The 27,457-nt window shown below is 37.7% G+C and overlaps 1 protein-coding gene and 1 pseudogene across 1 annotated transcript; one reads left to right on the top strand and one right to left on the bottom strand.

Annotated features, from left to right (window-relative positions):
* The first annotated feature begins 5,131 nt into the window (after positions 1-5,131).
* DR1 (down-regulator of transcription 1) lies at positions 5,132-24,425 on the top strand. The gene is made up of 3 exons (XM_025872217.2): positions 5,132-6,086; positions 14,235-14,398; positions 22,372-24,425. Exons 1-3 carry the CDS (start codon positions 5,867-5,869, stop codon positions 22,513-22,515), a joined length of 528 nt encoding a protein of 175 aa, XP_025728002.1. The 5' UTR covers positions 5,132-5,866; the 3' UTR covers positions 22,516-24,425.
* An 822-nt stretch (positions 24,426-25,247) lies between these two features.
* LOC112824290 (eukaryotic translation initiation factor 2-alpha kinase 1 pseudogene) lies at positions 25,248-27,047 on the bottom strand (annotated as a pseudogene).
* Between the last annotated feature and the right edge of the window lie 410 nt (positions 27,048-27,457).

Below are 27,457 nucleotides of genomic sequence, written 5' to 3'. Positions count from 1 at the left end.
GAGCCAAAGGCAGACACCTAACGACTGAGCCATCCAGGCACCCCGAGAAAGCAAATCTTAAGCAGGCTCTACACCCAGTACAGAGCCCAATGCTGGGCTCTATCTTACAACCCTGAGATCATGACTTGAGCTGAAATCAAGTCAGACACTTAACTGACTGAGCCATCCAGGCGTCCCCTTCATGGTTTCTTTTGCAGTATGCTTTTTTTTATTTCTATCAAGAATTCCCTGAGATATTGTCTTTTTTCAGCTTTTCGTTTTTGGACATTTTTTTTACTCTACCACCCTTAAAAGTCTTTATCTACTTCTAGAGTTAAGAAATACTTACTTAGTGTCTAATGTGTGCTGGGAACTATGCTGGCCCTGGGGATGCAGAAATGAACAAACCAGACACTCGCTGACTGTACTATTTACTTCTCCTACCTCACTGCAGATGCTGTCCTATAAATTCTGTTTCCAAATGCCTCTGATTTGTTTCCTCTATCTTATTATCACTGAATCTCTTGTTCAGGTCTACATCATTATTAGCTTGTTTTTGAAATAGCCTAGTGACTAGTGTCCTGTCTCTCTCCATTCCAGTCCATCCCACATGATATCCCAAACTAATGTTTTTAAACATTTATGTCATGCCCCTTAAAAATGCTCACTTGCTCTTTCCATTGTCTACAGAAGAAACTCCAGACTCCTTAAAAGGATGTTGGAAAGACCTTAGGTTTTGGGGTCAGAAGGCTTGGGTTGCATTCCCAATCTGCCATTTACTCACTCTGTGACCTATGTAAATAATCTTGCTAAGTTTTGATTTTCCCATCTATAAGATGGGATTAATGACTGGTGATGAAAACCAAATACATAAGAAAGTGCTTTATATTTTTTAAGTGCTAGAGAGAATATGCTTTTTTTTTCCCTTTTTAATTTGGAGATAGTTACCATATTGAAAATGGCCTAAGCTTCAGAGTTAAATAACAACCTATTTTCAAATTCCAGCTCCATTACTGTGAGACTTTGAACAAATTAGCAAATCTAAAACTGTTTTCCTATCTGTCAAAACATCTTTTTGTATGAATATCTGAAAATTAAATGAAACAGGGAATATGAAAACCTTTAGCAGATAATCTAATCTCAGTTTCTGAGGTTAAAAATCTTATAATTGTATTTGACTAATCTGTTTCCTTGACTATCTAGGAATCAAACTATCAGGTTCTCCCAGTTCTTTCTGTGAAATAGTTCTTGGAATCACTTTTCTTTTCAATCCCATTATGATATTCCTTCAGTGTAATGATGATTATTTTTTAACAACTGCTACCGTTTATGAACGTTGCAGTTCTGGGCTAAAGACTTTGTATTAATTCTGTCATTTGATCTTCAAAACACCTTGTGAAGCAGCTATTCTTATCCTTATTTTATAGATCAGAAAAATCAAGACACAGCTTAAATGCACTGCCCAAGTTACAGTTAGTTGAGTGGCAGAGTGGGGACCAAACCCAGATCCGAAGCCAAAGGCTTTGAATGAGTTGGGCTTTTTCAAGTTGAGTATAACAAAAAATAAGGATTTTTAGAAGAGTATTATGAAGATATACAGAAAATAAAGAAGCACAGGAGACTGTTTCATGGAGTCTTACTGTCTATTTTGAAAGCAGAATATACTAACACTCTAGCAATCCAGTTATTTTGTTGGGCTCTCTGACGTGAGTGTTTGAGGTCCTAAAGCTTTTCTCCTTGCTTCTCTTGCTATTAATACTTCGTAACTTCTGCTGCCTTATGTGTTTGGCTGTCTCACTTCTCGCTCACTAATGTATAATGCAAATGCTTTATTCCAATTAAGGCGATCCCTTCACTGTCCCCAGAACAATTTCTGTCTCTACAACTTTGTTGCTGCTTGAACACACATACTTCCTCCCTTTCTCTCCACCTGTCAAAAGCCTATCTTTCAAGACTCCTTCATTACTTCTTCCCAACAGCTCCACTGGAGCTTGAGTGATTACTATGTGTCAAATCCTTTTCCTGACCCATGATGAACCCACAACATGAGCAAGAAATAAACCTTTTGAGATTTGGGAGTTATTTATTCTTGCAACATAATCTAGCCTATCCTGACTGTTACATGGACCTCAGGAAAGTTATTTAGCTTCTCCAAGCTTCACTTTCCTTATCTGAAAAATGGAGATTAAAACTGTATCTAGTGGGCGCCTGGGTGGCTCAGTTGGTTAAGCGACTGCCTTCGGCTCAGGTCATGATCCTGGAGTCCCAGGATCGAGTCCTGCATCAGGCTCCCTGCTCGGCGGGGAGTCTGCTTCTCCCTCTGACCCTCTTCCCTCTCATGCTATCTCTCATTCTCTCTCAAATAAAATCTTAAAAAACAACAAACAAACAAACAAAAACTGTATCTAGCAAATAAAGTTGCTCTGAGGATTAAATGAGATAATACAGATAAAAGTACTTAGGTTAAATACAGGTAAAAGCACTTAGCACAGTGCTAAGGAAGAAGTATATAATAATGTTAGTTATTTTTTTAAATTTGCATTATCACCAATTAGCAATTGGTCTGTTAGCAATGACAAATGAACATAATGGAGAGTGTTACTTGTTTTTGTTTTTTAAATTTTATTTATTTATTTGACAGAGAGAGAGATAGTGAGAGAGGGAACACAAGCAGGGGGAGTGGGAGAGGGAGAAGCAGGCCTCCCACAGAGCGGGGAGCCCGATGCGGGGCTCGATCCCGGGACCCTGGGTTCATGACCTGAGCTGAAGGCAGACACCCAACTGACTGAACCACCCAGGGGCCCTGTTATTTGCTTTTCTAAACGTTAAGCTTCAAATTACAAATGTTATAGATTATTGTCAGTAATTTTAGCTAAAAACCTGGGCAGCTATGAATGAACCCATTTTAAGATAACTACTATAGCGTTCGCCTACTTCATTATAAGAAATAGCTCTGTTGTGTTTTTTTCATATCATAAATCTTGGAATCCCATGAAAAAAGTAATGTTTCATATATATGCACTCTAAAACTCTTAAGCTTATTATGGAGACATTATCCTTGTTTTCAAAAGCCTATTTACACTAGGGATATATTGTACTATAAATAACAATTTAAATATGGGATCCAGGTTAGCATAGTTCATCACATCTCACACTATTTTTAAAAAGATTTTATTCATTTATTTATTTGAGAGAGAGAGGGAGGGAGGGAGAGTGAGAGGGGTGGGGGAAGGAGCAGAGGGAGAGGGATAAGTAGACTCCATGTTGAGCACGGAGCCCAAGGAGGAGCTTGATCCCACAACCCTGAGATCATGACCTGAGCTGAAATCAAGGGTCAGATGCTCAACCGACTGAGCCACCCAGGTGCCCCAACATCTCACGCTATTAAATTTAATTAAATTTTCTCTGCAGCCGTATTATGTATGGTTTATTATTGTTTGAAGGCTACCCAGACCTGATAAAGATAATAGTGAACACTAACATCTATATTAATTCATCATAATGTTAAAAGTGCTTTTACATACAGTCTCATTTGGCTTTGAATCCTGTGAGTTATATAATATTTCCATTTCTAGTTGAAGAAAAATGAGGCTCAGTGACCTGTCTAAAGTAACAAAAAACTGGGACTGTAACCTAGGGCCTCTTTACTACATATTTCATGCTTATGCCACCACAGAACCTGTAGTAATAAACTATTACCGGAATAACAACTTCACATGTGCTCTATAGATCTATGTATCGTTAGCCTATAAGTCTACATAGCATAAATGTTACATAAAAAAGCAAGCTTATTATTATGACTTTTTTTTCAGAAATGAGATTTGGGTCAGCAACAATGTGATAACTCTGGGGACATTTTTTTGCTACCTAGCTTTTTCAGACTAATACACTTGGTAAGGCCAAGATAAACTTAGACAATATAACTCTTTAAACGGACAGTAAACTGGCTTACAAAAACACTTCATAAAGTGCCAACAAATGAACCAAGAATTTCACATTCCTATTTTGAAAAAAATTAAAATTATGGTTTTATCAAAGAAATTCTGTTTTGACTAAACTTAGTAGCACCGAAAAACAAGCATCTATACTTTATAAATTAAAGAAACCCTTACTGGAGAAACTGCTGAACGAAAAAAGTGTAGTTAGCTAAGATTTCCTCCAGGTGCCTCATCTAGGTCTCAGAAGGAAATAAAACGTTTTAAGGAAACATTTCAAACAAACCAGTTGCTGTCCAATGTATCAAGAACAATGTATCTAAAGCGCCCAAAGTGACTTAAATGTGATCTTTTACTTGTTAGAAATTGCAACACCCCACTCTTTACAACATAGCCTCTTCTTCCAAATGACAGTACGGCAAATTTTGTGAAGACCTTGACATATACTACAAGTCACCCTGGAGAGAAGCAAAGATGAGAGTTGCTTGATACTTTTACTTTTTTTCCCCACACTTTCCAGAAGCCAAAGTGCTTCTGGAAACATGAAAAACGGCTAAGCTGGAACCTCTTAACGTGGCTCATTGTGTGCTACTCATTTCCACTACGTTGCATCTTACTTCTAGTTTCTGGCTTAGTTATTAGCAAGTCACTTCTCTGAATGTTTCATTTCCAATTAAACAAGGAAATGGGTAAAGGACCATAAAGAGCTTGGATCCGCACAACGTCTATTAGATATCATCAAAAGCCTTTCTTCCGGACGATGGAGACAGGCACACAACGTTCTGCTTTCCCCCTCTCATTTCTGAACCCGGGCCTCTTTCTTTCAATCCCAGTTTGCGCTCTTTAAGGATAGCAAAGAGTGTTCCTTAGACGAGATCCAGTGCTCCCTAGGTCCTTAAACAAGGCCGGGAGAGGGTTTCGAGGCCTCAGCTGGTTGAGATGGTAGAGAGGACCCACCCTCGCCCCATCCCCAGTCTGGCGCCGTAGCCCCAGAGCAAGCGCGTGCTGAGGGGATCTCCGGTACCACGAGGCGCACGCTCGCCGGGCTGCGGTCCCAGTGGAGGGGTTGGGATTCTGAGGCGCGTGCCGAGACGACGGCAAGCGGAAGCTGCTGGCTGCGAGGACTGGCTGTTCTCGCCGGGGCGGGTGGGGGAAGGGCTGCAGTCACACCCGGAAGTCGGTCTGCGAAGGGTGGGGGGGACGGGGGGGTGAGGCTTCCGGTAGCGCAAAGGGTGTCGGGAGAGGCTTCCAGCAAACCTTCTTCCTTGGCCTCTGGAGGGACCACCGTTGCCGCGGATTCGGCTTCCACGATCTGCGTTCGGGCTAAACGGCCACGGCGGCCGCTGCTGTCGCTCCCCTTGTGCCCGGCTCTGTCTGTATTCGTTCCCAGGCGGCCGCCACGGTTCCAGCAGCGGCCGCGGCCGACATGTTGTGAGGCGGCGGCGCGGGTGTCTGAAGGATGGTTTGGCAGAGGCGGCGGCAGCGGCTGCTGGCGGCGGCGGCAGCGGGGGCTCCGGCTCTTTAGAGCCAAGCCCGCTGGGTGTCCGCCCAGTACCGCGGTGAGGCCAGTGCCCCTGGACCTTGCCTCTGCTCCGGCGCGGTTGGGGACCGGTTAGGCGACAGCGCCCGCTCCTCTGAGGGGACACGAAGGTGGTTCCCCAGTGCTCAGATTTCCGGACCACCTTTGCTTTCTCCTCTCCGACCTGGACAGTGCTGTCCCCGTAATCCTCAGCGTCCCGACCTCCTTCCCAACCTCGCCCTAAATCTCTCACACGGGTGTTCCCCCACCCTCACGAACCGGCTCCTCCCCGCCCCCCTTCATTTTCTGCACCCTCTTCTCTTCGCGCTCCCGGGATCACACTTTTGAGGGCAGCCTTTTGAAAAATTCGCGGAATAGTGCCGCAGAGCTGGGGAGTTTTTAAAAGTCGGGGCGCGCGAGAGAGGGAGATACGATGGCTTCCTCATCTGGCAACGATGATGATCTCACTATACCTAGAGCTGCTATCAATAAGATGATCAAAGAGACTCTCCCCAACGTCCGGGTGGCCAACGATGCCCGGGAGCTGGTGGTGAACTGCTGCACTGAATTCATTCACCTTATATCTTCTGAAGCCAATGAGATTTGCAACAAATCGGAAAAGAAGACCATCTCACCCGAGCACGTCATACAAGGTAAGTGGTAGGTGTGGGGTTTTGTTTAAATGAGGGTCGGGGACAGCCTGCTAGTCGCGTGACCCGTTCATGTCAAAGCCTTCATTCCTCTCCCCTGATAAGTACTGGCAGACGTGGGGGGCGGGGGGGAAGCCACGCGGGCATGGAAGCAGCCGGTGCCTTAAGAAACTCCTCTGTAGTATTGTGATGGTGCTTTTCATCCAGCGAGTACACGTAAGGATTGCAAGCGTTTAGGTCAGCTCACATCCTCCAAAGATAAAGTATTAGTTGCCGTCTCAGTTTACGGCCAGGTAAGCCGAAACAAGCATTTTGCCTGCCTAAAGTTGAACCCAGACATCACAGCTCTGAGAAGTTGTCTGCCTGAGGTGGAACCTCGATCGTGACAACTGAGAAAGGAACCCAGAGTTCTCCCTTGGAAAGTGAAAATTCAGACAGGAACTTCAAGCGTGAGAGGCAGCACCCTTTCCCCACCCGACCTTTTTACCAGTGTGGAGGAAAAGATAAATTTTCTGAACACGAGTAAAAGAATTCTTAACATAAGTGTGTTCAACGCTGTAAAGTTTAGTGATGTTGAATAAAGACAGTATATTTTCTGCTTTAAAAATGGTTCAGTGGGGGCGTCTGGGTGGCTCAGTCGTTAAGTGTCTGCCTTCGGCTCAGGTCATGATCCCAGGGTCCTGGGATCGAGCCCCGCATCGGGCTCCCTGCTCCGCGGGAAGCCTGCGTCTCCCTCTCCCACTCCCCCTGCTTGTGTTCCCTCTCTCGCTGTGTCTCTTTCTGTCAAATAAATAAGTAAAATCTTAAAAAAAAAATGGTTCAGTGGTCCTGCCATTCATCAAGTTAATAAAACTTTCCAGTTCTGTTAAGAAAAGGGCGGATGATCTTTATCTTCTTTCTTCTTCTCTCTTTCCTTCTTTTTTCTCTCTTTCTTAGGTTTTCTTTTGTGTAGCTTGCTTTGCTCTATGGAGATAAATTTTAAAGCTTGGATTGAAAGGTTGTAAGAGATTTTTTCATGGAACATTTCCCTGTCCTTTCCTGCTGCCATTCCCATTTAGATGTGTATGTGTAAGCTTTTATTGACCAGCATTTTTGAAAGTTTCAATCGTTTCTTATCTTGGAAAGGATTTAGTCCAGTAGTAGGGATTTGGGGGACCACATTTTGATGGTTTGTTTCAGGCATAGGGAGACATATTTACTAGTCCTAATTTTTTGAGAGCACTTACATGTACTCTTATGAAAAAGTTGTATTCAGTTTGAGGTGATTGTTTGCCTTTTATAAAATTCTAACAATTTTTTATTGCATTTGAAGTAAAACAATCATGATTAATTTTAATCATTTAAGTAGGCAGGCAGTTGTCTACCATTTTGTTTTTTATAATTTAACTTTTTAAAGGTGACTTTCCTATTATTCTGAAGTAGAGAACACATCTGCTTGTATTCACCATATCCAATATTTTACTGTCAGTATTGACAAAAGAATTAAATGATTCATTTTTGGTCCTTAATGATGTGTGGAAGGTATATTTAAGTATACTCTGCTATTTCCACTTATGTACATGAGGAGGAAAAAAAAATCTCTAGGAAAAATGATATTTGATTTTAAAGCTAGTATTTTTTTCTACTTGTTTGGTGCGCTGAATACTCTGGCAAGTACAATGAAAGTCAAGTTCTATACGTTTTGCCTTGTGTTTTATTTTTCCATTGTACAATTGTCATAAGTCTTTCATAAGATTATCTAACACAGATAGCTACAATTTCCCTTTACAACTCATAACAAAGAAAAAGAATCTTTTATCAACATTGCCTTTCTAATGAAAATTGCACAAGATTTCTAAAGGATCTGCCTAAACATTTGTTTACAACACAGAAGTGGGGATCATTCCAAAAATCTAATAACACATTACAATCTGTCTTCTTGGGTACTTTATTCTTTTCTAGGATATATTTAGATTTCTGATTGACATGATGGAATAAAAGTACAGCTGTAGCGTGCAGTATGCTAAATAGCTCAACTTTGGAATATGCTAAATTCAGTTTAAGGTGTGAGTCAGAAAGTTCCAGTGAAAGCATTTTCCTTAGTGTACTGAGGATGATTAATTTTTTTAAAAAATCATTCATTGGGGGAAAAATAAATCATCCATTGACCTGTTACACTCTTACAAATTTACCCTTCTTTTTGGTAACATTGCTGTTGTTAAGTAGATAAGGACCTACGATTTTTGCCCCCAATTCTGTCCAGTTGGAATAAAATATATACATTTATCATCTTGTATTAATCTCACATTCCTTAATCATTTTAAAGAATTTTTGTCTTGAGTGGTTACATTTTTAAAAAGAAATCCTTAGGGTGTGTATTTTTTTAGGTGTTTAAAGCTTGCTAAATCATGGTAGATACACTTTTTTTTTGCTTTTCTGTAAGCACTGATTATTTTGGTATGTAGGATATATCCAAGTGGAATAGTAATGTATATTTCAAGTTGTATGAATCTCACATGTTGAAGTTTAGATTTTCTAGTAATAAGTTTAGTGAACTAGATTTTGCTTTAGGACATGTCATTTTTCACTTGCTACTTTGCTTTACCTTCTCAGAGCAAATTAAGCATTTGAGGCAGTTCTGTAGAATGCAAGTTACTAAAGTTGAAATAATTTTATTGCCAGAAAATCTTTGAAATAGTTAAATTCAAAAAAAATTTCTAAATGTATTTATTTTAGGAAAGTGGACTTCGTATTGAAGATCACAGATACGCAGAGGAGTTCTAAGCTATAAAAGGTGTTCCTTTTATTTCACCGCTGGTTTCTGTGAACACATTTTTTTTTTTAAGATGTATTTATTTTAGAGAGAGTGTGGGGGAGGGGGCAAGGGGAGAGGGAGAGGGAGAATTTCAAGCCCCATCCTGGGGCTTGATCTCAGGATGCTGAGATCATGACCTGAGCTGAAATGAAGAGTCAGACGCTTAACCAACTGAGCCACCCAGGGACCCCTGTGAACACATATTCTTAAATGAATTTTAACACAGTCTGTTGTATTATGGAAAGAACTGACATTGAGTTAAGAGTGGCAAGTTCGGGCGCCTGGGTGGCTCAGTTGGTTAAGCGACTGCCTTCGGCTCAGGTCATGATCCTGGAGTCCCAGGATTGAGTCCCGCATCGGGCTCCCTCAGTGAGGAGCCTGCTTCTCCCTCCAACCCTCCCAATCTCATGTACTCTCACTCTCTCAAAATAAATAAATAAATCTTTAAAAAAAAAAAGTGGCAAGTTCTACACTGGAAAGTCTCTGGCCTTATGCAATTCTGTTAAAGGTTTCCCCATTTATGTATATATAATACCTAATTGTTTCAGGTATTACTTGCATTTATTGAGAATCAGTTGAGGTTGAGACCCTTACATGATATGCTCTAATAATCATTTTTAAAATTATAATGATACTGATTGAAACATAAAGCTGGAAGTCTGTTATGTTTAATCTTACAGCATGATGCCATTTGTTAAAGCCAAAGTGTAAGTAAGGATATTTTAAGTGACTTTTTTTTTTCATTTTTAATCTTCTGCTAAATCCCCCCCCCACATTTATAACAATAGTAACTGAAAGTAGTGAAAGTTTGAAAAAGTCTCTGAAGATTTGCTTCTTCAGCAATTGAGTTTCTCCAAGCTATCTATGTTAAAGGATTTTTAAAAATTCAGTCCCTCTCACACTGGTACTTTTGTAAAACACAGTAAAAATGGATCACTAGAAAAACAAAATTAAAAAAAGACAAAAGTTCAGTTTTTGTTGTTAGATTTAGTAGACATAAAATTACTGTCAAGTTGCTATGAAGGTTCTTTTTTTTCCCAGCTTTATTGAGATATAATTGACATAACATTGTGTAAGATTAAGGTGTACAACATAATGATTTGATATGTGTACATATTTGTGAAATGATACCACAGTAAGGTTATCTAACACATCCATCACCCGCACATAGTTACAGTTTTGCTGTGAAGTTTCCAAAATGCTTACTTTGATTTTCATACTTAACCCATCACAGACCTTTATAAGCAGTTCTGGCACAAGTTCATGGACCATAGTTTGAGTAGATTTGCTATAAAGCCTAAACCACAGTCTATTTTAGAAAGTGGTTGTGAAGTAGTTTTTAAATCAGAGAACCTGAGTGATTGCAGAGAAGTTGTAATAATAAGGAGAATGATACTGTATTACCTAAATAATCATGCATGCTTATATTTTTTTTCCAAGGGGACACATTGTATATGGCATTGTTCTTTTCAAGTTGGGATTTTATTATTTTCCTTAAAACTGATATATCTTTCGTTTTTATTTTCCTTCTGCCACCCAACAATTTCTTTTGAATACTACTAGGTACTTGGCACTGTATTAGATACTGCTAAGGATAGAAAGATGGATGATATTTGGTTCCTGCTCTGCTATCAGTCTCTCATTATTGTCCCAGATTCTCAGGAATAGTGATCCATAGAGGACATGGTTAAGGGTCTTCAGAAACCTTTGCCAGGCTCATGAGCCAAGAAGTCACATTGGCCTATATTATCCTCTAAATATATTTAAGTGAACTACATCAACCCCCTTCCCTTAACTTATAAACAAAAGAAAATAGAGAAATTTGAGAATGCTATTTTATGTATTTTAATTTTTTAATGAAAAACCTGCATTATACAGGTCACACAAAGTCTTGTTATAACAACTTTATAAGATTATATCACTTTTGTAAAATAAGATAAGACTATATTAGAATTATTGTTGCTGGGTGGAAGTTTTACCTTTTTTTTTTTAAAGTGTTTTTTAAGTGTTTGTCTTGTTAACATCTGTCTTTCAAATTGAAAACTGTGCCAAGTGTTTTTTTCCCCTAATATACCATGCACTTTTCTGGGTATAGTTTTAAAATACATGGCAGAGGATAGCAGACAGACCTCTGAGGAGCAAGTGATGTATGTGTTTTACCCACAGTTTTTTTGTTTTTTTTTTCTTTTCTGGCTTTTACTCTGAGATCCCTAGAGCCAGGGCCATAACAGTCCATTAAGTCTCTTTACACAAACTAGAAAAAGGCACTTTTTACTTAAAAACCTTTACTACTATCTGCCAGAAAAGTGCCATAATAAACATACAAATCTGTGTTTACAGTAGGAATGGTCCTCCTTAGATATGGTACTGTTGTGCACTAAATAACCTGCACCACTGCAAATGATGGCCCTGCTTATGAGTCATTTCCCTTATCCTTTAAGATTCTCCTTTGTGTAAAATGGGAATGATTATTACTACATGGTAACAAATGTTGTAAAACGTCTTGTTTAGAAGATACTGTAACCACTTATGGCTATCTGTTAGCCAAAATGTATTTAAAATTTGGATTAAAGTCAATGTAGTTTTTGAAATTAAATTTATGGCTCTTCCCATTGAGCCATTTTATTGAGAGTACAGATTTGTATATGGAAGCTCTTTGAATAATATTAAATATTAACCTTGGATTTACTTGCAAATTTTTTGAAAGCAGTGCTCTCAACCCTAGATGTTTTTAAAGGTGAATTCTTTGTTTTTTTTTTAATTTTTAATTCAAGCCACCCATGGTTAAAGGTAGTTTGGATTGGATTTTTTTTTTTTTTGATGTCTAGTCTAGTAATTCATGATATTTTGAAGAGTTATTTCCATTGTGTTGATTTGTTAATTTTATAAATTTTACTATTTTATATTACAAATATATTCGTTCAACTTGAATTTAGTGTGATACTGCATATCTCTACATTTATTTAGGTCCTATACACTTATCAGGGCACTCTTTTATTTTTTTTTTAATTAATTTTTTTTTTGGTAGGGCACTCTTTTAAATGTAAGAAAAAAAATAAAGATGAATAATAAATAGTCCAAGTGGTTAAGCTAATCTTACGTGCTAGACACTGTTAAATGCCTTAGATTACTTGATATTACTCTCACATCCAAAAATAATAAAAATATAATAGTGAGTACTTTATTTGCTCATTCTATGGGCCATCCTCTGTTCTAAGCTCTTTGTTTATATTAATTCATTTATTCTTCACAGTAACCTGATCTGATGAGATAAAGATACTGTTATTCTTGTTTTAGAGGCACAGAGGTGAAGGAATTTATCTAGGGTCACACAGCTGAAATGAGGCAGAGCTGGGATCAGTCTGGCAGCCTTAGGGCCTACATGCATAACCACTATACTGCATATGTTTTAGGAAGATATGAAATAGATGCTATTCTCAGAGAAGGAAAATTGAAGCTTGGAGATATGTATTGAAGGTTATATGAATATATTGACAACCAAATTTCAAATTCTAAGATATCTGTTTGATTTTACTAGGGGGAGATTACTTCTGTATAGAAGGATCAGGAAAGCTTAATTTGAAGATGGAGTTTGATTTGAGCCATGAATGCATTACCATCAGGATGAATGTGGGAAACTGATGTCTGCTGGGAAACACTGAGCTGTCAGATTTAGCATAAGTATGCAGGGATTTAATGGCAGAAATAAAGCTGGAAGGTGGGGCTACATCCTGGAGAAACTTGGTGTACACTAAGGAAATAAGACTTTCTTCAGAATGTGGGAGGAACCATAAGCCATTCTTGGTTTTGGTATTATCTCCAGCCAATATTACTGAAAATATACTATTACGTTCATGCCTTTAAAAAAGAGAGTAAAAGAAAAATTTTGACTTCTGTCATTGACGCTTAATAATCCGTCTGTCAATTCAAATAAAAAATGCAGGTTGCCTAATCTTCACTTAATTTTCCACTATACCCCAAGCTCCTTGAGGCCAAGAATTATGTGGTGGTTAATTTCATATACAGAATTCAGAGTAATGCTTTACTGAAGTTTTTTGGAGGGTGAAGAGGGGCAATAAGTTAATATAATTAAAGTTCAAGCAAGTACTATGCTTTTTGGCATCAAGATTATTTCTGAAGAAGGTTGATGCAAACAGCTTAATATTTGAAGTAATTAAAATTATCATTTCAAAATGTCTTAAAAACCACAGCTTACACAGGGGGGAATGTGTATCCATAAAGGTGTATTTGGTATTCTCCCTGAAGAGCAAATCCCTGATGTTAGAATTCAGGGCATCTTTATTGAGGGCACTCTGTTTCATCATAATTGTTGAAAAACTACAAGAACTGATGAACTAAGTTAAGTTCATTTACTATGTTTTTCACCACCTATATTTCATCATTGGGTCAGAAAACAAAAATGCCAAAAAAACCACAAAAAACCCCCAAATGCCTTTGGAGATATCAACAGATAGTAAACTATAAAATATAATTTTAATTACTGTGAGCCAAAAGGAAACTTAATGCTTTGTCTTGATTACAGAAGGCATTTAGAAAGTGCATTATTATAAAATATTCTTTTTAAGTGTGAAAAAATAAAGGGAGAGAATTTTTTGTTAATGCTTCTATCCTTACAGTTTTCCTTTATCCCATTTTTCTGCCACATCACTTGAAATGTTTTTATAGTGCTTTGTGTTAAATTTTATTTTCAAGGGAAACTTGTTGGCTGAATATAAATGCTGAATTTCATAAGTTATTTCCACCAGTATTTCTTAAACTTGGCAGTTTGAGTGTCTTTGCTAAAAATAGTTTTCTGTTGATATATTGTACAAAAGAACTTATCTATTCTTTCATCCTATCGTACTGACACTTAGAACATGTGTTACCAGCCTACCTTTTCTAAGCCAAATGGCACAAAATATGTTATTAACAAATAGATTCCAAATATTTCCTTTTTTTGTGTTCTTTGAAAAAGTGACTGAGTTAATGATGTTTGATTTACAATGAGTGGTATAGGAAAATGTTTTCTTACTAAAAGCACATATTCTTACATTGGACTTTTTGTTTTTCTCACAGGAAATGCTTTGGTTTTTAAAAGTTAGAAAGAAAAGGAAAAGGAAAGACCTATGCTGTTAAATGTTCCTCAAGTTTTATCTAATTTGCAATTTAATATTAAGAAAGTTGATAAAATGGATTTAGCCATTCAGATAGTTGCTGTGCAACTATAAAATAGGTAAAATTATTACAAGACAGCAGCCCCCCCCCAAAAAAAAACCCACAAAAACTTAGTGTTCCATAGATGGGCGAAAGACTAAATTTTATCACTCTTTCATGTTTTCCTATTTTCATTTCCCTAGCACTAGAAAGTTTGGGCTTTGGCTCTTATATCAGTGAAGTAAAGGAAGTCTTACAAGAATGCAAGACTGTAGCGTTAAAAAGAAGAAAGGCCAGTTCTCGTTTGGAAAACCTTGGCATTCCTGAAGAAGAATTATTAAGACAGCAACAAGAGTTATTTGCAAAAGTAAGTAATGCATTTTAAATTATTTTCATCTGAATCCTGCCCTGTTTGCTAACAGAAATCATACTGGTTTCTGAAATCATTTCCTAAATCAACATACATACCCAGAGGATTTTCTTTCTGTGGCTGATTGTTTGATCATAGAATCTGATGTTTAGATCTAACTAACCAGTTTGACTCTGTTTGGCCAGTTATTTACTTCTTAGAAAAGTATATATTTGTAGCAACCTGTTTTCTGAGGAGAATAACTCCAAATAACTACTGAGATTTTACTTTGATGGTTTTTTTTTTTTTCTAGACAAAATACCCACTTAAAAGCATGAGAAGTATACCTAAACATTCTTAAAATTTAAAATGATGGGACTGGTGAGAAAATACTATATCAGATCTTATAATGAGTAGCATGTGAGGAAAATTTGATAAACATCTATTTTATAGTTAAATTAAGTTTTTTTAATTTAAATTCAGTTAGCCAACATATAGTACATCATTGGTTTCAGATGTAGAGTTCAGTAATTCATCAGTTGCTTATAATACCCGGTGTTCATCACATCACGTTGCCCTCCTTATTGCCCGTCACCCTAGTTAAATTAAGTTTTTAACACACCTTTGAAACAAACATTCTATAGGGACATCTGGGTGGCTCAGTCGGTTTAGCGTCTGCCTTTGGCTCAGGTCATGATCCCAGGGGCCTGGGATTGGGTTCCACATTGGGCTCCTTGCTCCGTGGGGAGCCTGCTTCTCCCTCTGCCTGCCAATCCCCCTGCTTTGTGCTCTCTCTCTGACAAATAAATAAATAAAATCTTTAAAAGAAATAATAAAACAAACATTCTAATCCTAAAAAATTTTGAAGGGCTAGTAGAACAGAGAAAGGGAGAGAACTTTTTTTTCTTATTCAAGTTCTGATTACCAGTTTCTGAAGAATTAGCACCAAGTACTAATATTCCTCTATTTTATTTTTTAATATTCCTCTATTTAAAAAAAAATAAAAAAGGAAGAGAGAGGATAAAGTTCTTTTTTCCCCACTAAGTTTTGGCCTCTCATTTGAGATTGTAAGGCAGTTTTGGTTTGAATAGAAAGGGTGAGATTTTGTACCAGTTATTGTAGTTACCCGTATTGTGTTATAGAACTGGGAAGTATCATTTTAGGTAATCTCTTCCAGATTGGCACCATACCTGATCTCTGTAGTAATAACAGTCATTTGGGTTTGAATCAAAAAGCATTTGAATTTTAAGTGTTGTCAGGTATTAAGCACTAGAAACCATTTAAACTAATAAGAAAAATAAAAGTTTACTAACATTTGAGTTCTAACCATGTGTTAATCATGTTGCTAAGTAATTTACCTGTATTTTTTTAATCCTCACAACCACCTATACGTACTAAAGAGTTACTAAAAGCTTTTGAAGCAGGCGTAAACACAAGCAAACAATATATAATCCATATGAATATGAGGTTACAAAGAAAGATGATTAAAAAATATTAATGGCTATTATTTATTAATTCTCTGCTATTGTAGATCACCTAGAGAGTTCCAAATTAGATTTTTTTTTTTTTTAAAGGGAGGGAGAGAGGGTAGGGAGGGGGAGAGGGGGAGGGAGAGAGAGAATCTTAAACAGGCTCCATGACAGTGCGGAGCCCGACTCAGGGCTCTTTTTTACAATCCTGAGATCCTGACCTGAGCCAAAATCAAGAGTCCGATGCTTAACTGACTGAGCCACCCAGATGCCCCCCAAATTAGATATTTGATGAAAAGAAAATGATTCTCTGCTAGATACTTTACATACTTTGCAGAGTTTTTATAAGTATGAGTAAAATAAATAAATGTAAATTTTCCTATACTCATTTACACATTAAGAAACAGATTTGGAGATGGAGAAACTTGATTGAGATCATTCATTCATTTGTTTTACAGATAATTACTGAAGTCCTCACTACTTACCAGACGTAGTGCTGTATTCTAGGCTTATAATGGTATACAAAAGAGACATGGTTCTTGCTATTCTGAAACGTAGTGTACTGGAAAGGATTGAGTTAAATAAAACAAGTAAGTTCATATAGTTAGGAAGTGTTGGAGTCTAAATTCAAAACTCACATCTTCTGACTCCAAAACTTGCTCTTTCTTCATTACCATGCTAATGTTCTAGCCCATATTTTGTCTGCTTAACTTTATTTTGGAACTTTTTTTTAAAGATTTTATTTATTTATTTATTTGATGGAGAGAGAGACAGTGAGAGAGGGAACACAAGCAGGGGGAGTGGGAGAGGGAGAAGCAGGCGCCGAGCAGGGAGCCCGATGTGGGGCTCGATTCCAGGACCCTGGGATCATGACCCGAGCCGATGGCAGACGCCCCAACGACTGAGCCACCCAGGCGCCCCTATTTTGGAACTTTTAAGTGGAACATGCCTTATCCTTTCCAGGGCAAAAAGAACAACAAAAGAAATCTGCCAAATCTGTCTTTGCTTTTCTATGCTTGTCATCTGTTTTTTCCTCTTCCTTATCTCCCTTCTTTCTTACCCTCATCTATGGGGTCAAGATCCCTTAGTATTTCTTTGCTCTTGTGAGAAGATCAGCAGAGAGATAAAATTATAGCACCTATCTAGTACTTCTTCCTCAAAGCACAAAGCAGTGAAGTCCTAAATATGAAAGGAACTGTTAAGTAAATATAATATCTTTTTCATTAGTTTCATTTCATCTTTTAGACTTTATTTTTTTTTTCAAAGATTTTATTTATTTGACAGAGAGAGAGACAGCCAGAGAGGGAACACAAGCAGGGAGAGCAGGAGAGGGAGAAGCAGGCTTCCCGCAGAGCGGGGAGCCCAACGTGGGGCTTGATTCCAGGATTCCGGGATCGTGACCCGAGCCAAAGGCAGAAGCTTAATGACTGAGCCACCCAGGCACCCCTCATCTTTTAGACTTTAAACACTAACACAATTGCAGCCTCATTTGAAGCTGTCTTTCAGCTGTTAGCAACAAATATTTGGAAAGGGGAAACCATTAATATACTGAAATTAAGGCTAACTCTGAATTATAAATGAGTCGTTTTAGTATTTGGGAATGAGCTTCTTAAAACATAGGAAAACTCTCCAAAAGAAGAAATGAATTAGGAAATATATGTCTACTCTCTTTCACACTCCCATTTTAGAAGAAAAATACTTGGGGTACATTGGATAAGAGGCAAGAGGGAAAAAGGAAATTAGAAAAAGTACCACTGAATATAAACAAAATCTATCAGTCAGCAAAGATTTTAAAGGCACGGGAATGTTTTTATGTCCAGACAGAAAAGTGTGGTTGCTGATATGGGGCCATGGTACTTAAAAGTCAGTTAAATTTTAATTGTAACCAGTACGTGTCTTTGCAGATCACTGAATAAACATGAGATCAAGCACCTTTTGCAATTAAACCTGTGTAGAGACCTGAAACTATTTGAGTTTTTTTTTTCTGTGCTATGAAATTTTACCTATTTATAGTTGATTAAGGCACAGAGTAGGTATTCTTAAGTTTATTAAATTCAAATATTTGGTTTGACCTATAATTTTCTTATGAACTTTATTTAAAAGATTTTATTTATTTATTTGGGAGAGAGAGTGTGTAAGCGAGTGAGAGAGAACCCAAGCAGGGGGGAGGGGCAAAGGGAGAGGGAGAAGCAAGACTCCCCACTGAGCAGGGAGCCTGATCTGGTCCCTCTCAGGACCCTGGGATCATGACCTGAGCCAAAGGCTTAACCGACTGAGCCACCCAGGCGCCCCATTATGAACTCTTAAAATGTTTTTCATGAAGCATTCTTAGTCTGTTTTACACTCCGGGTATTCCTGCCATAAAAGTAAATATGTCTGTGTGTTAGAATAACTATTTTCCATACTTTTTTAAAATAAAAATGGATGAAAGTGGTGATTAGAATATCTGATTTTTTATTTCCTAAACAAACAAAGTTTTGTTTTGTAGGAGAGGTATGATAATAGGTACACTAACAACTATAATATGAGGCTGACTGTTTCATGAGGAACGTATAGAGATCCCAAGAACGGAGACATCACATTAGATTTTGGCAGTGTAAGAGTGTGCCAGTTATTTTGCATGTGAGTGCTAATACAAATTTAAACCTAAGCCGACTTCACATGTCTCCTTATGAATGTTGACAATGGAAGGAATACCTTGCCTGTAGTATAATATCAGTTCTGGACTGAAAAGCTGGGGAAGAAACTTAATTTTCTTTTTTGCATAACTCAGAAAAACAGCTAGTGTGCAGTTTTCTTGTTGACCTCAGCAGATGAACTGAGCTGATAGTGTTAATTCAGATTCAAGATTATCTGAATCTTGATTTGTGTAGATTTGTGATCCACAGCAATAATTAACTAAATTGGATAGCTTTTGGGACGCCTGGGTGGCTCAGTTGGTTAAGCGTTTGCCTTCGGCTCGGGTCATTGATCCCAGGGTCCTGGGATCGAGCCGCACATCGGCCTCCCTGCTCAGGGGCGAGTCTGCTTCTCCCTCTGCCTGCCACTCCCCCTGCTTATGCTCTCTCTCTCTCTGACAAATAAATAAGTGAAATCTTAAAAAAAAAAATTGGATAGCTTTACATTTTCACATTTTTACATAGGCTCTCCCCACCCTTTTCAACAATCCATTAGTTATTGAACTTTGTAAACTGGCATTGAAACATTACAATGTTTTGTTGTAGCATTTGATGGAGAATCTTTTGTATACACTTGTAGTAGGTGAAAAATAAATCAAATTGCAAATCCTTTTTTTTTTTTTTGAGCTTAAACTATATACTAAGTTTTTGGTCCAAATTGAGTAGAGTAAGTTAAACTTATATTGCATTCTGTTACCCAATATGAGTGTATTTTTGTAAGCATAATTATGTTTATTTTTTTTAAAGATTTTATTTATTTATTTGAGTGAGAGAATGAGAGACAGAGAGCACAAGAGGGAAGAGGGTCAGAGGGAGAAGCAGACTCCCCGCTGAGCAGGGAGCCCGATATGGGACTCGATCCCGGGACTCCAGGATCATGACCTGAGCCGAAGGCAGCCGTTTAACCAACTGAGCCACCCAGGCGCCCAGCATAATTATGTTTAAATAAAATTTTAAAAAGAAAAAAACACCATGTGCCAGTTACTAAACAATTTTCTTAGCCTGAAACCCGCCTTTCTATGCTTTGATTTGTGACCAAGCCTAGTACTCTGCAAACCGAGTTTCTGCTTTTCTTGTGGACTTCATTATAGACTCTGCTGCCACGAGGGGGTTCTGGAGGGAGATTGCCGGGTTGGAGGTGGAAGGCAGCACTTGGGCTCCTTTCTTTTACTAACTGTTGGCTTCAAGCTCTTTTGAATAACCTATCAGTGCTTCTTCACTCTGGCTGCATCAGTTTTGTTTTTTTTTTTCCTGTAGCAGGACTTGAATCCAGTTTGCAGTTTTCTTTAATACTTACAGAACCAGCCTAAACATTCACCCTCTTCCTTAGGGATGTGGGTCTCAAACCTTGGGTCACTCTACCAAGCTCAAGAGATGCTTTCCAGCCAATCTATGTCCCTTCTTCAGAGGTCTGAGTTTCAGTTCCATGGATTGTTCCTTTAAGCTTCTAAGTTTTAAAAATTCCAGCCTCTTCCTTTGTTGCCCCAGTTTTAGGGATGGTGGCTGGTTTTGATAGTTACCAGTTGCATGATATCTTAGTGTTTTCTTGCCTTTTCAATGACGTAGTTACCAGCTTTATACTTGGTTAACAATCCTTTATATTTCATTTTCTCTGTTCCCCTACTAGTGTGACTTCTGTCTCCTGATTAGATCCTGAATGATACAGTTAGGAATCAGGAAAAAACTTAATGGATAAAATAGTATTTCAGTTTGAGTTGAAGGAAGAGTGGAATTTCATGAAAATTAGGAAATTTCAAATAGAGTGAATATCAGCATGAGTTAAGGTAGCAAAAATGGGAGGGTATGGTGTATCTGGGAAATATTTTATGTTCTAAGTTTTTTTGGAGTACCAAGTATATATTACAGAAGTTGATTTGGGAGATAGGTTAGGGCAGGCAGTAATTTGGAGGACCTTGAACTCTAGGCTGAGAAAGTGGACTTAATTGGTATAACAGACGATTTTTTTAAAGTATGATCATGGCCTGATTAGAATTCTCATCTAGAAATGTTTGGATAGTAAATTCATGACAGATTATTAAGAAAAGTTAGGAATGCGCATGGTAAAATCTTAATTTTAGAGTTATGCTGAGTATTACCATTTCCCCACAAAATATTCATTCAGAAAATACTGGAGGCCTATATGTTGGGAATGCAGCAAAGAGTATGAAAATATTCTGTATTCTCAAGTCTAGTGGAGAAAAAAGATAATATGCTCAGATAATTAAAGAATAAAGTAGATAGGTGTAGGAATGCATAGAGAATTATGGCATATGAAATAGAGTATTCAATATGACCTAGAAGGGTCAAGAAAGACCAATTTCTATTTTAAATGATAACTAGGAATTGGCCATGCATAAAGGAAGGTAGAGGATATGAGCCAGGCTTAAGGAACAATTCTGAGAAAAGGCAGAGAAAGAGAAACAGCATTATCTCGGTAGAATCCAATGGGAGGGGCGCCCAGGGTCCTGGGATCGAGCACCGCATCGGGCTCCCTGCTGAGCGGGGAGTCTGCTTCTCCCTCTCCCACTCCCCCTGCTTGTGTTCCCTCTCTTGTTGTGTCTCTCTCTGTCAAATAAATAAAATCTTTAAAAAAAAAAAGAATCCAATGGGAAATTATATGATCTTTTCAAGAACAGATTCATTTTTTCCCCTTTTCGTGGGATTTTTCTGTGAGTGGATGAAATTAAATTGGGAAAGAGCTTTAGATGTTGCAACAGTGTGTGCAATGCATATGTATGTATTTTAGTTTCTAAAATTCTTTATTAAGGATAAAGCTTTAGAATGTAAATCTTTATTTATTTTTCTATTTATTTATTCAAAGTAGGCTCCATGCCCAGTGTGGGGCTTGAACTCCTGACCCTGAGATCAAGAGTCTCATGCTCTACTTACTGAGCCAGCCAGGCACCCTGGTTTCTAAAAATTCTGTGATGATTGTTGGAGAGGCTATATATCAGATGAATGGATTTTAACTATCTCACTTAAATTCAGTCCTGGATAAGTGCGTTTTCTTTACTGTTTATGAGAAGTGTGTATGTGTGTGTGTGTATTTATGGGGAGAGGGACAGAGGAGAAATGTATGTATAGGGTAGGGAACTGTGAGAGAAACTCAAACATCAGAGTGTCTGGGTGGCTCAGTTGGTTAAGCATCCAACTCTTGATTTTGGCTCAGGTCATGATCTTAGGGTCGTGGGTTAGAGCCCCCCGTCGGGCTCTGTGCTCAGGGCAGAGTCTGCTTGTCCCTATCTCTCTCCCTCCACCACTCTCCCAGGCACTCAAGCCCGTGCGCTCGGTCGCTCTCTCAAATAAGTAAATATCTTAAAAAAAAAAAAAAAAAACCCTCAAACATCAAGGTAGCTATTGCATTCATGTATAGTACTTCTCCTTAAGAGTTAAAGGTACTGTACTAGACAACATTTAAACCACAGAAATAATTTTTAGATTGAAAAATGTTTGCATGTTAACTGTGAGTTGAGGGGACAGAAGAATCAAGTGAAACAAAAGGAATGAGAAGCAGAGAAAGGAACCAAAGAGAGGACATTGTGATTTTTCTACCAGCCTTTTCAACTTCAGTTGAGCCAAAGGTCATAAAATTATGTGGCATAAAGGGGACTGTCTGTAAAAGAACGAAGTTTTGGAAACTGTCCTTAGTTGACAGAGAGGCAGTCGTCTATATTTTCTTATAGATTTCATGTTCTCCAGATGTATAACAGTTATATTGTGGTTGGAAAATACCCAAATTTGATAATTAAGTCTGTAATTGGCTTAATTTATATTTAACTGAAGTGTATATGTTGTGAGTTTAAAAAATATATACATTATTTGTTTTTATGTTTTTGGTGTTTAGGCTAGACAGCAACAAGCAGAATTGGCCCAGCAGGAATGGCTTCAAATGCAGCAAGCTGCTCAACAAGCACAGCTTGCTGCCACAGCCAGTGCATCTCACCAGGCAGGATCTTCTCAGGATGAAGAAGATGATGATGATATCTGAAATTTACCAGCTGAGTTTCTATTTCCTCTATAAATGTTTTTCCCTGCACAAGAAAACAGTGAAAGAAATGCTTATCTGTAATTTTGTATGCATCTTGGTGGACTTGCCATTGGTATTCTAGGGATGTCTGTTGTTAAGTTTCATCTATTGTGTGCTACTCATGTAAAAACTGTCTCTTTGAACTATTGAAAATTTAAGGTTCAGTATAATATCAATTTTGAATTTTTAATGGTGTTTATGAAATTTTAGATAGCAGTGAGTCCTTTATTTGATCAATAAACAGTGTTACAGAAAACGTCGTTTATAAAATACAGTGAAATTTATACATACAGAAACTAAATCTGCATTTGCATTTCCTCTGCCCTTTTAACTAAACTAAAAATTGGGAATTTTAAATTATTGGGGGGAGGGTGTTGTGTGATGCAGTAGATGTTAGATCAGGTTGGTGAAAAAACAGAGTTCAGTTTTGTAGTATCTGAATTTTTTGTCTTTTAAAATGAGTATATATATATATATATATATATAGGCAGTAAATATATATGCTCAGATAAATATACTTGTTTAGAAAAAATCTCTAAACATTCAAAAACTAAGAAGGAGTGTGTTCAGTAGTTGTATAAATTCAGTGGGTTATGTTTCTGATTTTGTTTTTGTTTTATGTAGAGGTAAAAACTACAATTTTATTATGGCATAATTCATCTTGAGCTGTGCTATTACATTTCAAAGACTGCCCAGTTTTGAGGACTGTCATGATTCTTAACTATTTCACTCCAATAATTGTTGATAGTATTACTTGCTTAGTCCATCCATGTTTATTGGACCTTGTGAAACAATTGCTTAGGTTCCATTGGTTTAATGGAGATTCATGAATATTCAAACCTTTGCTGGGGGAAAGAAATGAAAGTTAATAAGCATGCTTACTGTAAAAGAGGGATTTTTTTTGTAATTTAACTTGTAGTTATAGTTTACTTATTGTTTGTTTTTAGCATTACTTTTACATTTTCTTGACTAGATGGCCTAGAGTGTCCAGTGCTTCCTTTTGAAATGGCATCATTGTCTCCATCATAATTGAGTGATAGCTTTAAAAATGATTGGCTTTATTTTGTTTAAGAAAGCATGTCATAACAGATCAGCCCTATGTGAAACATAAATAGTTTCAACCTACTCATTAAAAGGGAGAAGGTTTACTTTGGTTACAATAAAAATAAAGTAGTGATTTTTATAGGAATCCAGTGAGTTGAGGAAATGGCATATTGTGTGTGTATTTTGGAAACAGAATGAAAAAGCCTCTTAAGATAGTATAAAGCAATCTAAATTCCTATGTCAGTTGCCAAATCATTTAAATTTGTATATTTACCAAGCCCAAGGATAAATTGTGGCTGCTGGGATTCCAATTTTAATTGAAGAGCTAAATAAGTGAAGTTTATAAGTATTAGATTTCTTAATGATCTTATTTTGCAGTTTTAGAAAAAATGAAATATTAGCATATGTTTATTAAATACACTTCCCCCATGCCATGAAAAGGTTAATTTTGCTGGATGTTTTAAGTTGAAGTTGATACTGTATCCTTGAAGTGCTTTGGACAAGGTAGAAGGGGTTGTTTTTTTAAAAGTTTAAGTACCAAAGGTAGTCTAGTCTAAGAAATAATAAGTTAATAAGTGTTGGCTTTTCTAATTTGTACTGTAACATCCATATACTTTCTATTTTAAGATTATCTGTTTCTTAAGTAAACAACTTAGATATTTTTCCACACTTTTTTTTTCCCCTGATGCAGAGTTCAGGTTAATTAATATTTTACTGCATCTGATAATGTATTATATGTTTGAAGCCTAGTGACTTTTCATTTTGACATTCTTGTGATTTCATATGCTGTATTCTTCAAGCAATAAAATTCTGATGTGTTTTATAAATTGTTTTTACATTTAATAATCTATGTAGATTAGCAGCAGATTTCTATTATTAACATTTTTACTAATTTCAAGAATCTTAGGCCCAGAAGATATTTTTATCATTTGGTATATAGTACCTGACTTTTTCCTTTATTGTTATTTCAGGAAATGTGGTTTTACTTGTACTTTTGTAATTTACAGTCCTAGGATCTAGGCATAACAAAGCTCATTAAGCAGTGTTTTACTTTTATTTTTTAACATTTAAAAGTCATTATACTGTCCGTTGAGATTTTTAAAATCTTGTGGAGATAGAAACAAATCTTTAGGGTTCTTGAGAAATAAGGTTATTGTTTCGTAAATATTTTCCCCACTTCCTTGAATACATATCTGTCTTTTTCAGTAGCCTATCAAATTGATAAATGCTGAAAAGTTACCAATTTTTAAAAACTGCATATACCATCCATCTAGAAGAGTATATAAGTGAGGATTTTGACAAATTAAACGTAGTCCTATCACTGACCCTGAGATCAACATACAGCTGTACGAACACCCCAGAAGCCCCTCTTGCCCCTATTTTAACGCTACCTTCTTCCTCCCCAGAAGTAACTACTGTTCTGTTTTCTAAAACTATAGATTAGTTTTGTCTTTTATTTTGTGTAGATGCAATCATAAATAATACACTTTTTAAAAACTTTTACAACTTCACTTTAATAAGTCTTATACAGGCTTACTAAAGAAAAGTATTATACCCTTTATACCATAATAAAAATTGAAAATTTACATTCCAGCTGACTAGCTTAAAGAGTTTGAGACCACTTCCACATTTATAGAGCCTAATTAAGGCTAGAAAGGCACATTCCTATCTTCCATTTCATATTTAACCCTTTTGTCCTGAGAAAGGAGGCTTAGCTGTTTCTTCAGTTTCTTTTTCTTGTTCTAGTATCTTTGTAGGGTGAGATTAACATTTCCAGAATTTTGGAAAAGTTCACTTTACAGCAGCTGAACAGAGCAGACAGTCTCTGAGTTGTATTCTTTCTGGTTAAGTGCTGGATACACTTGGCTTGTGTTTTACTGAGGGATTCAAGTATCTGACCAGTTCTTAAACCTGTTAAAACTTGTACTTGCTGTATTTCTGTTCCAAACGGCTGAAAGAGCTCCAGTAGGATCACACCCAAGCTATACATATCTGATATGCCGTCACACTCAGATCCTTCTAACTCTTCAGGTTAAGGGTACAGACAAGTACCTACTCTGGAAGTATGTGTTGGTGTTCTCTTGCCATGTCTATTGATCCAGTCTGTGTTCTTCTGTATGATGTCTGTGCAGGCCAGACCAAAGTCTCTTATTTTTACTTGCTGATCAGGGCCATGAGGAAAATATTTCTGGGCTTCAGATATATGTGTACTCTTCTCATGTTATGAATATAAAATACACCTTCCTCCAATTCTTGAAAAATTTTTATTGCAACACTGGCCATAACATAAGGACATGCAGATTGGCCCCCACACTCCTGGCCCTGCTTGTTTCTCTCAGCTATCCAGTCTCACAGAGAGAGTCCCACAGCTGGATCTGGATGTGCAACATCAGGTGCACTCCATGAGATGATGTCTGCCCCAACAAGTTTTAAGTTTTCTTCAGAAGATTCCTCGATGGATGTGAAATTCTCTTCAAAGTCGCAATCATGCCTAAGTGGCCGCTGATGTTCAACAATCTGGAAGACAAATCAGCCAAGCCATTTTCTTGGAGTGAAAGGAATGATTCAAATTCACTGGCATCTTTTGTGACTAAATTGGTGATGTAGTTCATCAGTCTGTTAGTCTGATTTTCAATGCCAGATTCTTCTAAGAATTTTTCTTTTTCTAGGGTGAACTTGGTGAGGATAGTGGATGAGCTGTTACTTTAATCATTTTTAACATCATACTGATTTTTGTCATCCTCCTGGTTCCAACCTCACTTCCACAGATGGCAACTGAATAGAAATTCTACCTTGCATTCGGGCCACAGGAACATGTTCTATCCAAGCATTATGATGGCCCTACAAGCAGGATGCCGAAGACCTGCCAATACCTTCACTCACCATAGTACCTTCAAGCAATCTGTTTAGTTGCACCCTTAATCAGGATTTTTTTAATTGTAAATTTTTAATTGCAAAACATTGACCATCTAATTTATTCCTGATCTTGTATACTCTTTCATATCTACCTTTTCCTAAGGTGGCAAGCTGTTGTAGTTCGTTTAAGTAACATGAAGTTTGTTCTTCAGAGCTACTTCCCTTGATCTGATCTTCTGGATGTGAGAATTATCATCTCAAGGATCCTGAGGAGCTCTTTCTTTAGCTGACCTCATTAAATGAGCAATAGCTTGGGGCGCCTGGCTGGCTCCGTTGGTAGAGCATGTGACTCTTGATCTTGGGGTTGTGAGTTTACACCCCATGCTGGGTGTAGAAATTACTTTAAAATATTTTTTTTTAAGATTTGTTTACTTTAGAAAGCAAGAGAGAGCACACGAGTGGGAGTAGGGACAGAAAAAGAGGGGGAGAAGGTGGATGGGGGCTAGAAGAGGGCTGCCAGCATTCTGGGTGCCTCACAGCCCTGGGCCAGGAAGTCTACGACAGGTGCCATGCACAGGCACACCCTGTTCCATCGCCCTCTGCCTCACGCTCCTAGGCTCTGGAGCTGCTCCCTAGTGTCATGGACTGCAGCCCTGCCTGCCTGCCAATCCAGTGCCACCTCACTCAGCACCCCAATGTACTCTTTTTTTTAAAGATTTTATTTATTAGAGCACAAGCAGGGGGAGTGGGAGAGGGAGAAGCAGACTTCCCACTGAGCAGGGAGCCGGATGCGGGACTCTGTCCCAGGACCCTGAGATCATGCCTGAGCTGAAGGCAGATGCCTACCGACTGAGCCACCCAGGCACTGCCCACCCCCCCCCACCGTGGTATACTATTTTATTTGATCATTGCTATATTTGTGAGTATACTGGTTTTCTGATGCCACTGTAACAAATTACCACAAACTTAGTGACTTAAAACAACACAAATTCATTCTCTTTAG

Source organism: Callorhinus ursinus, unplaced genomic scaffold, assembly GCF_003265705.2.
Source record: "Callorhinus ursinus isolate GAN/ISIS: 27379988/994484 unplaced genomic scaffold, GSC_fseal_2.0 scaffold9, whole genome shotgun sequence".
Taxonomy (NCBI): domain Eukaryota; kingdom Metazoa; phylum Chordata; class Mammalia; order Carnivora; family Otariidae; genus Callorhinus; species Callorhinus ursinus.
Note: the sequence above shows the minus strand (reverse complement) of the source record. Positions and strands in the feature narration are given on the sequence as shown.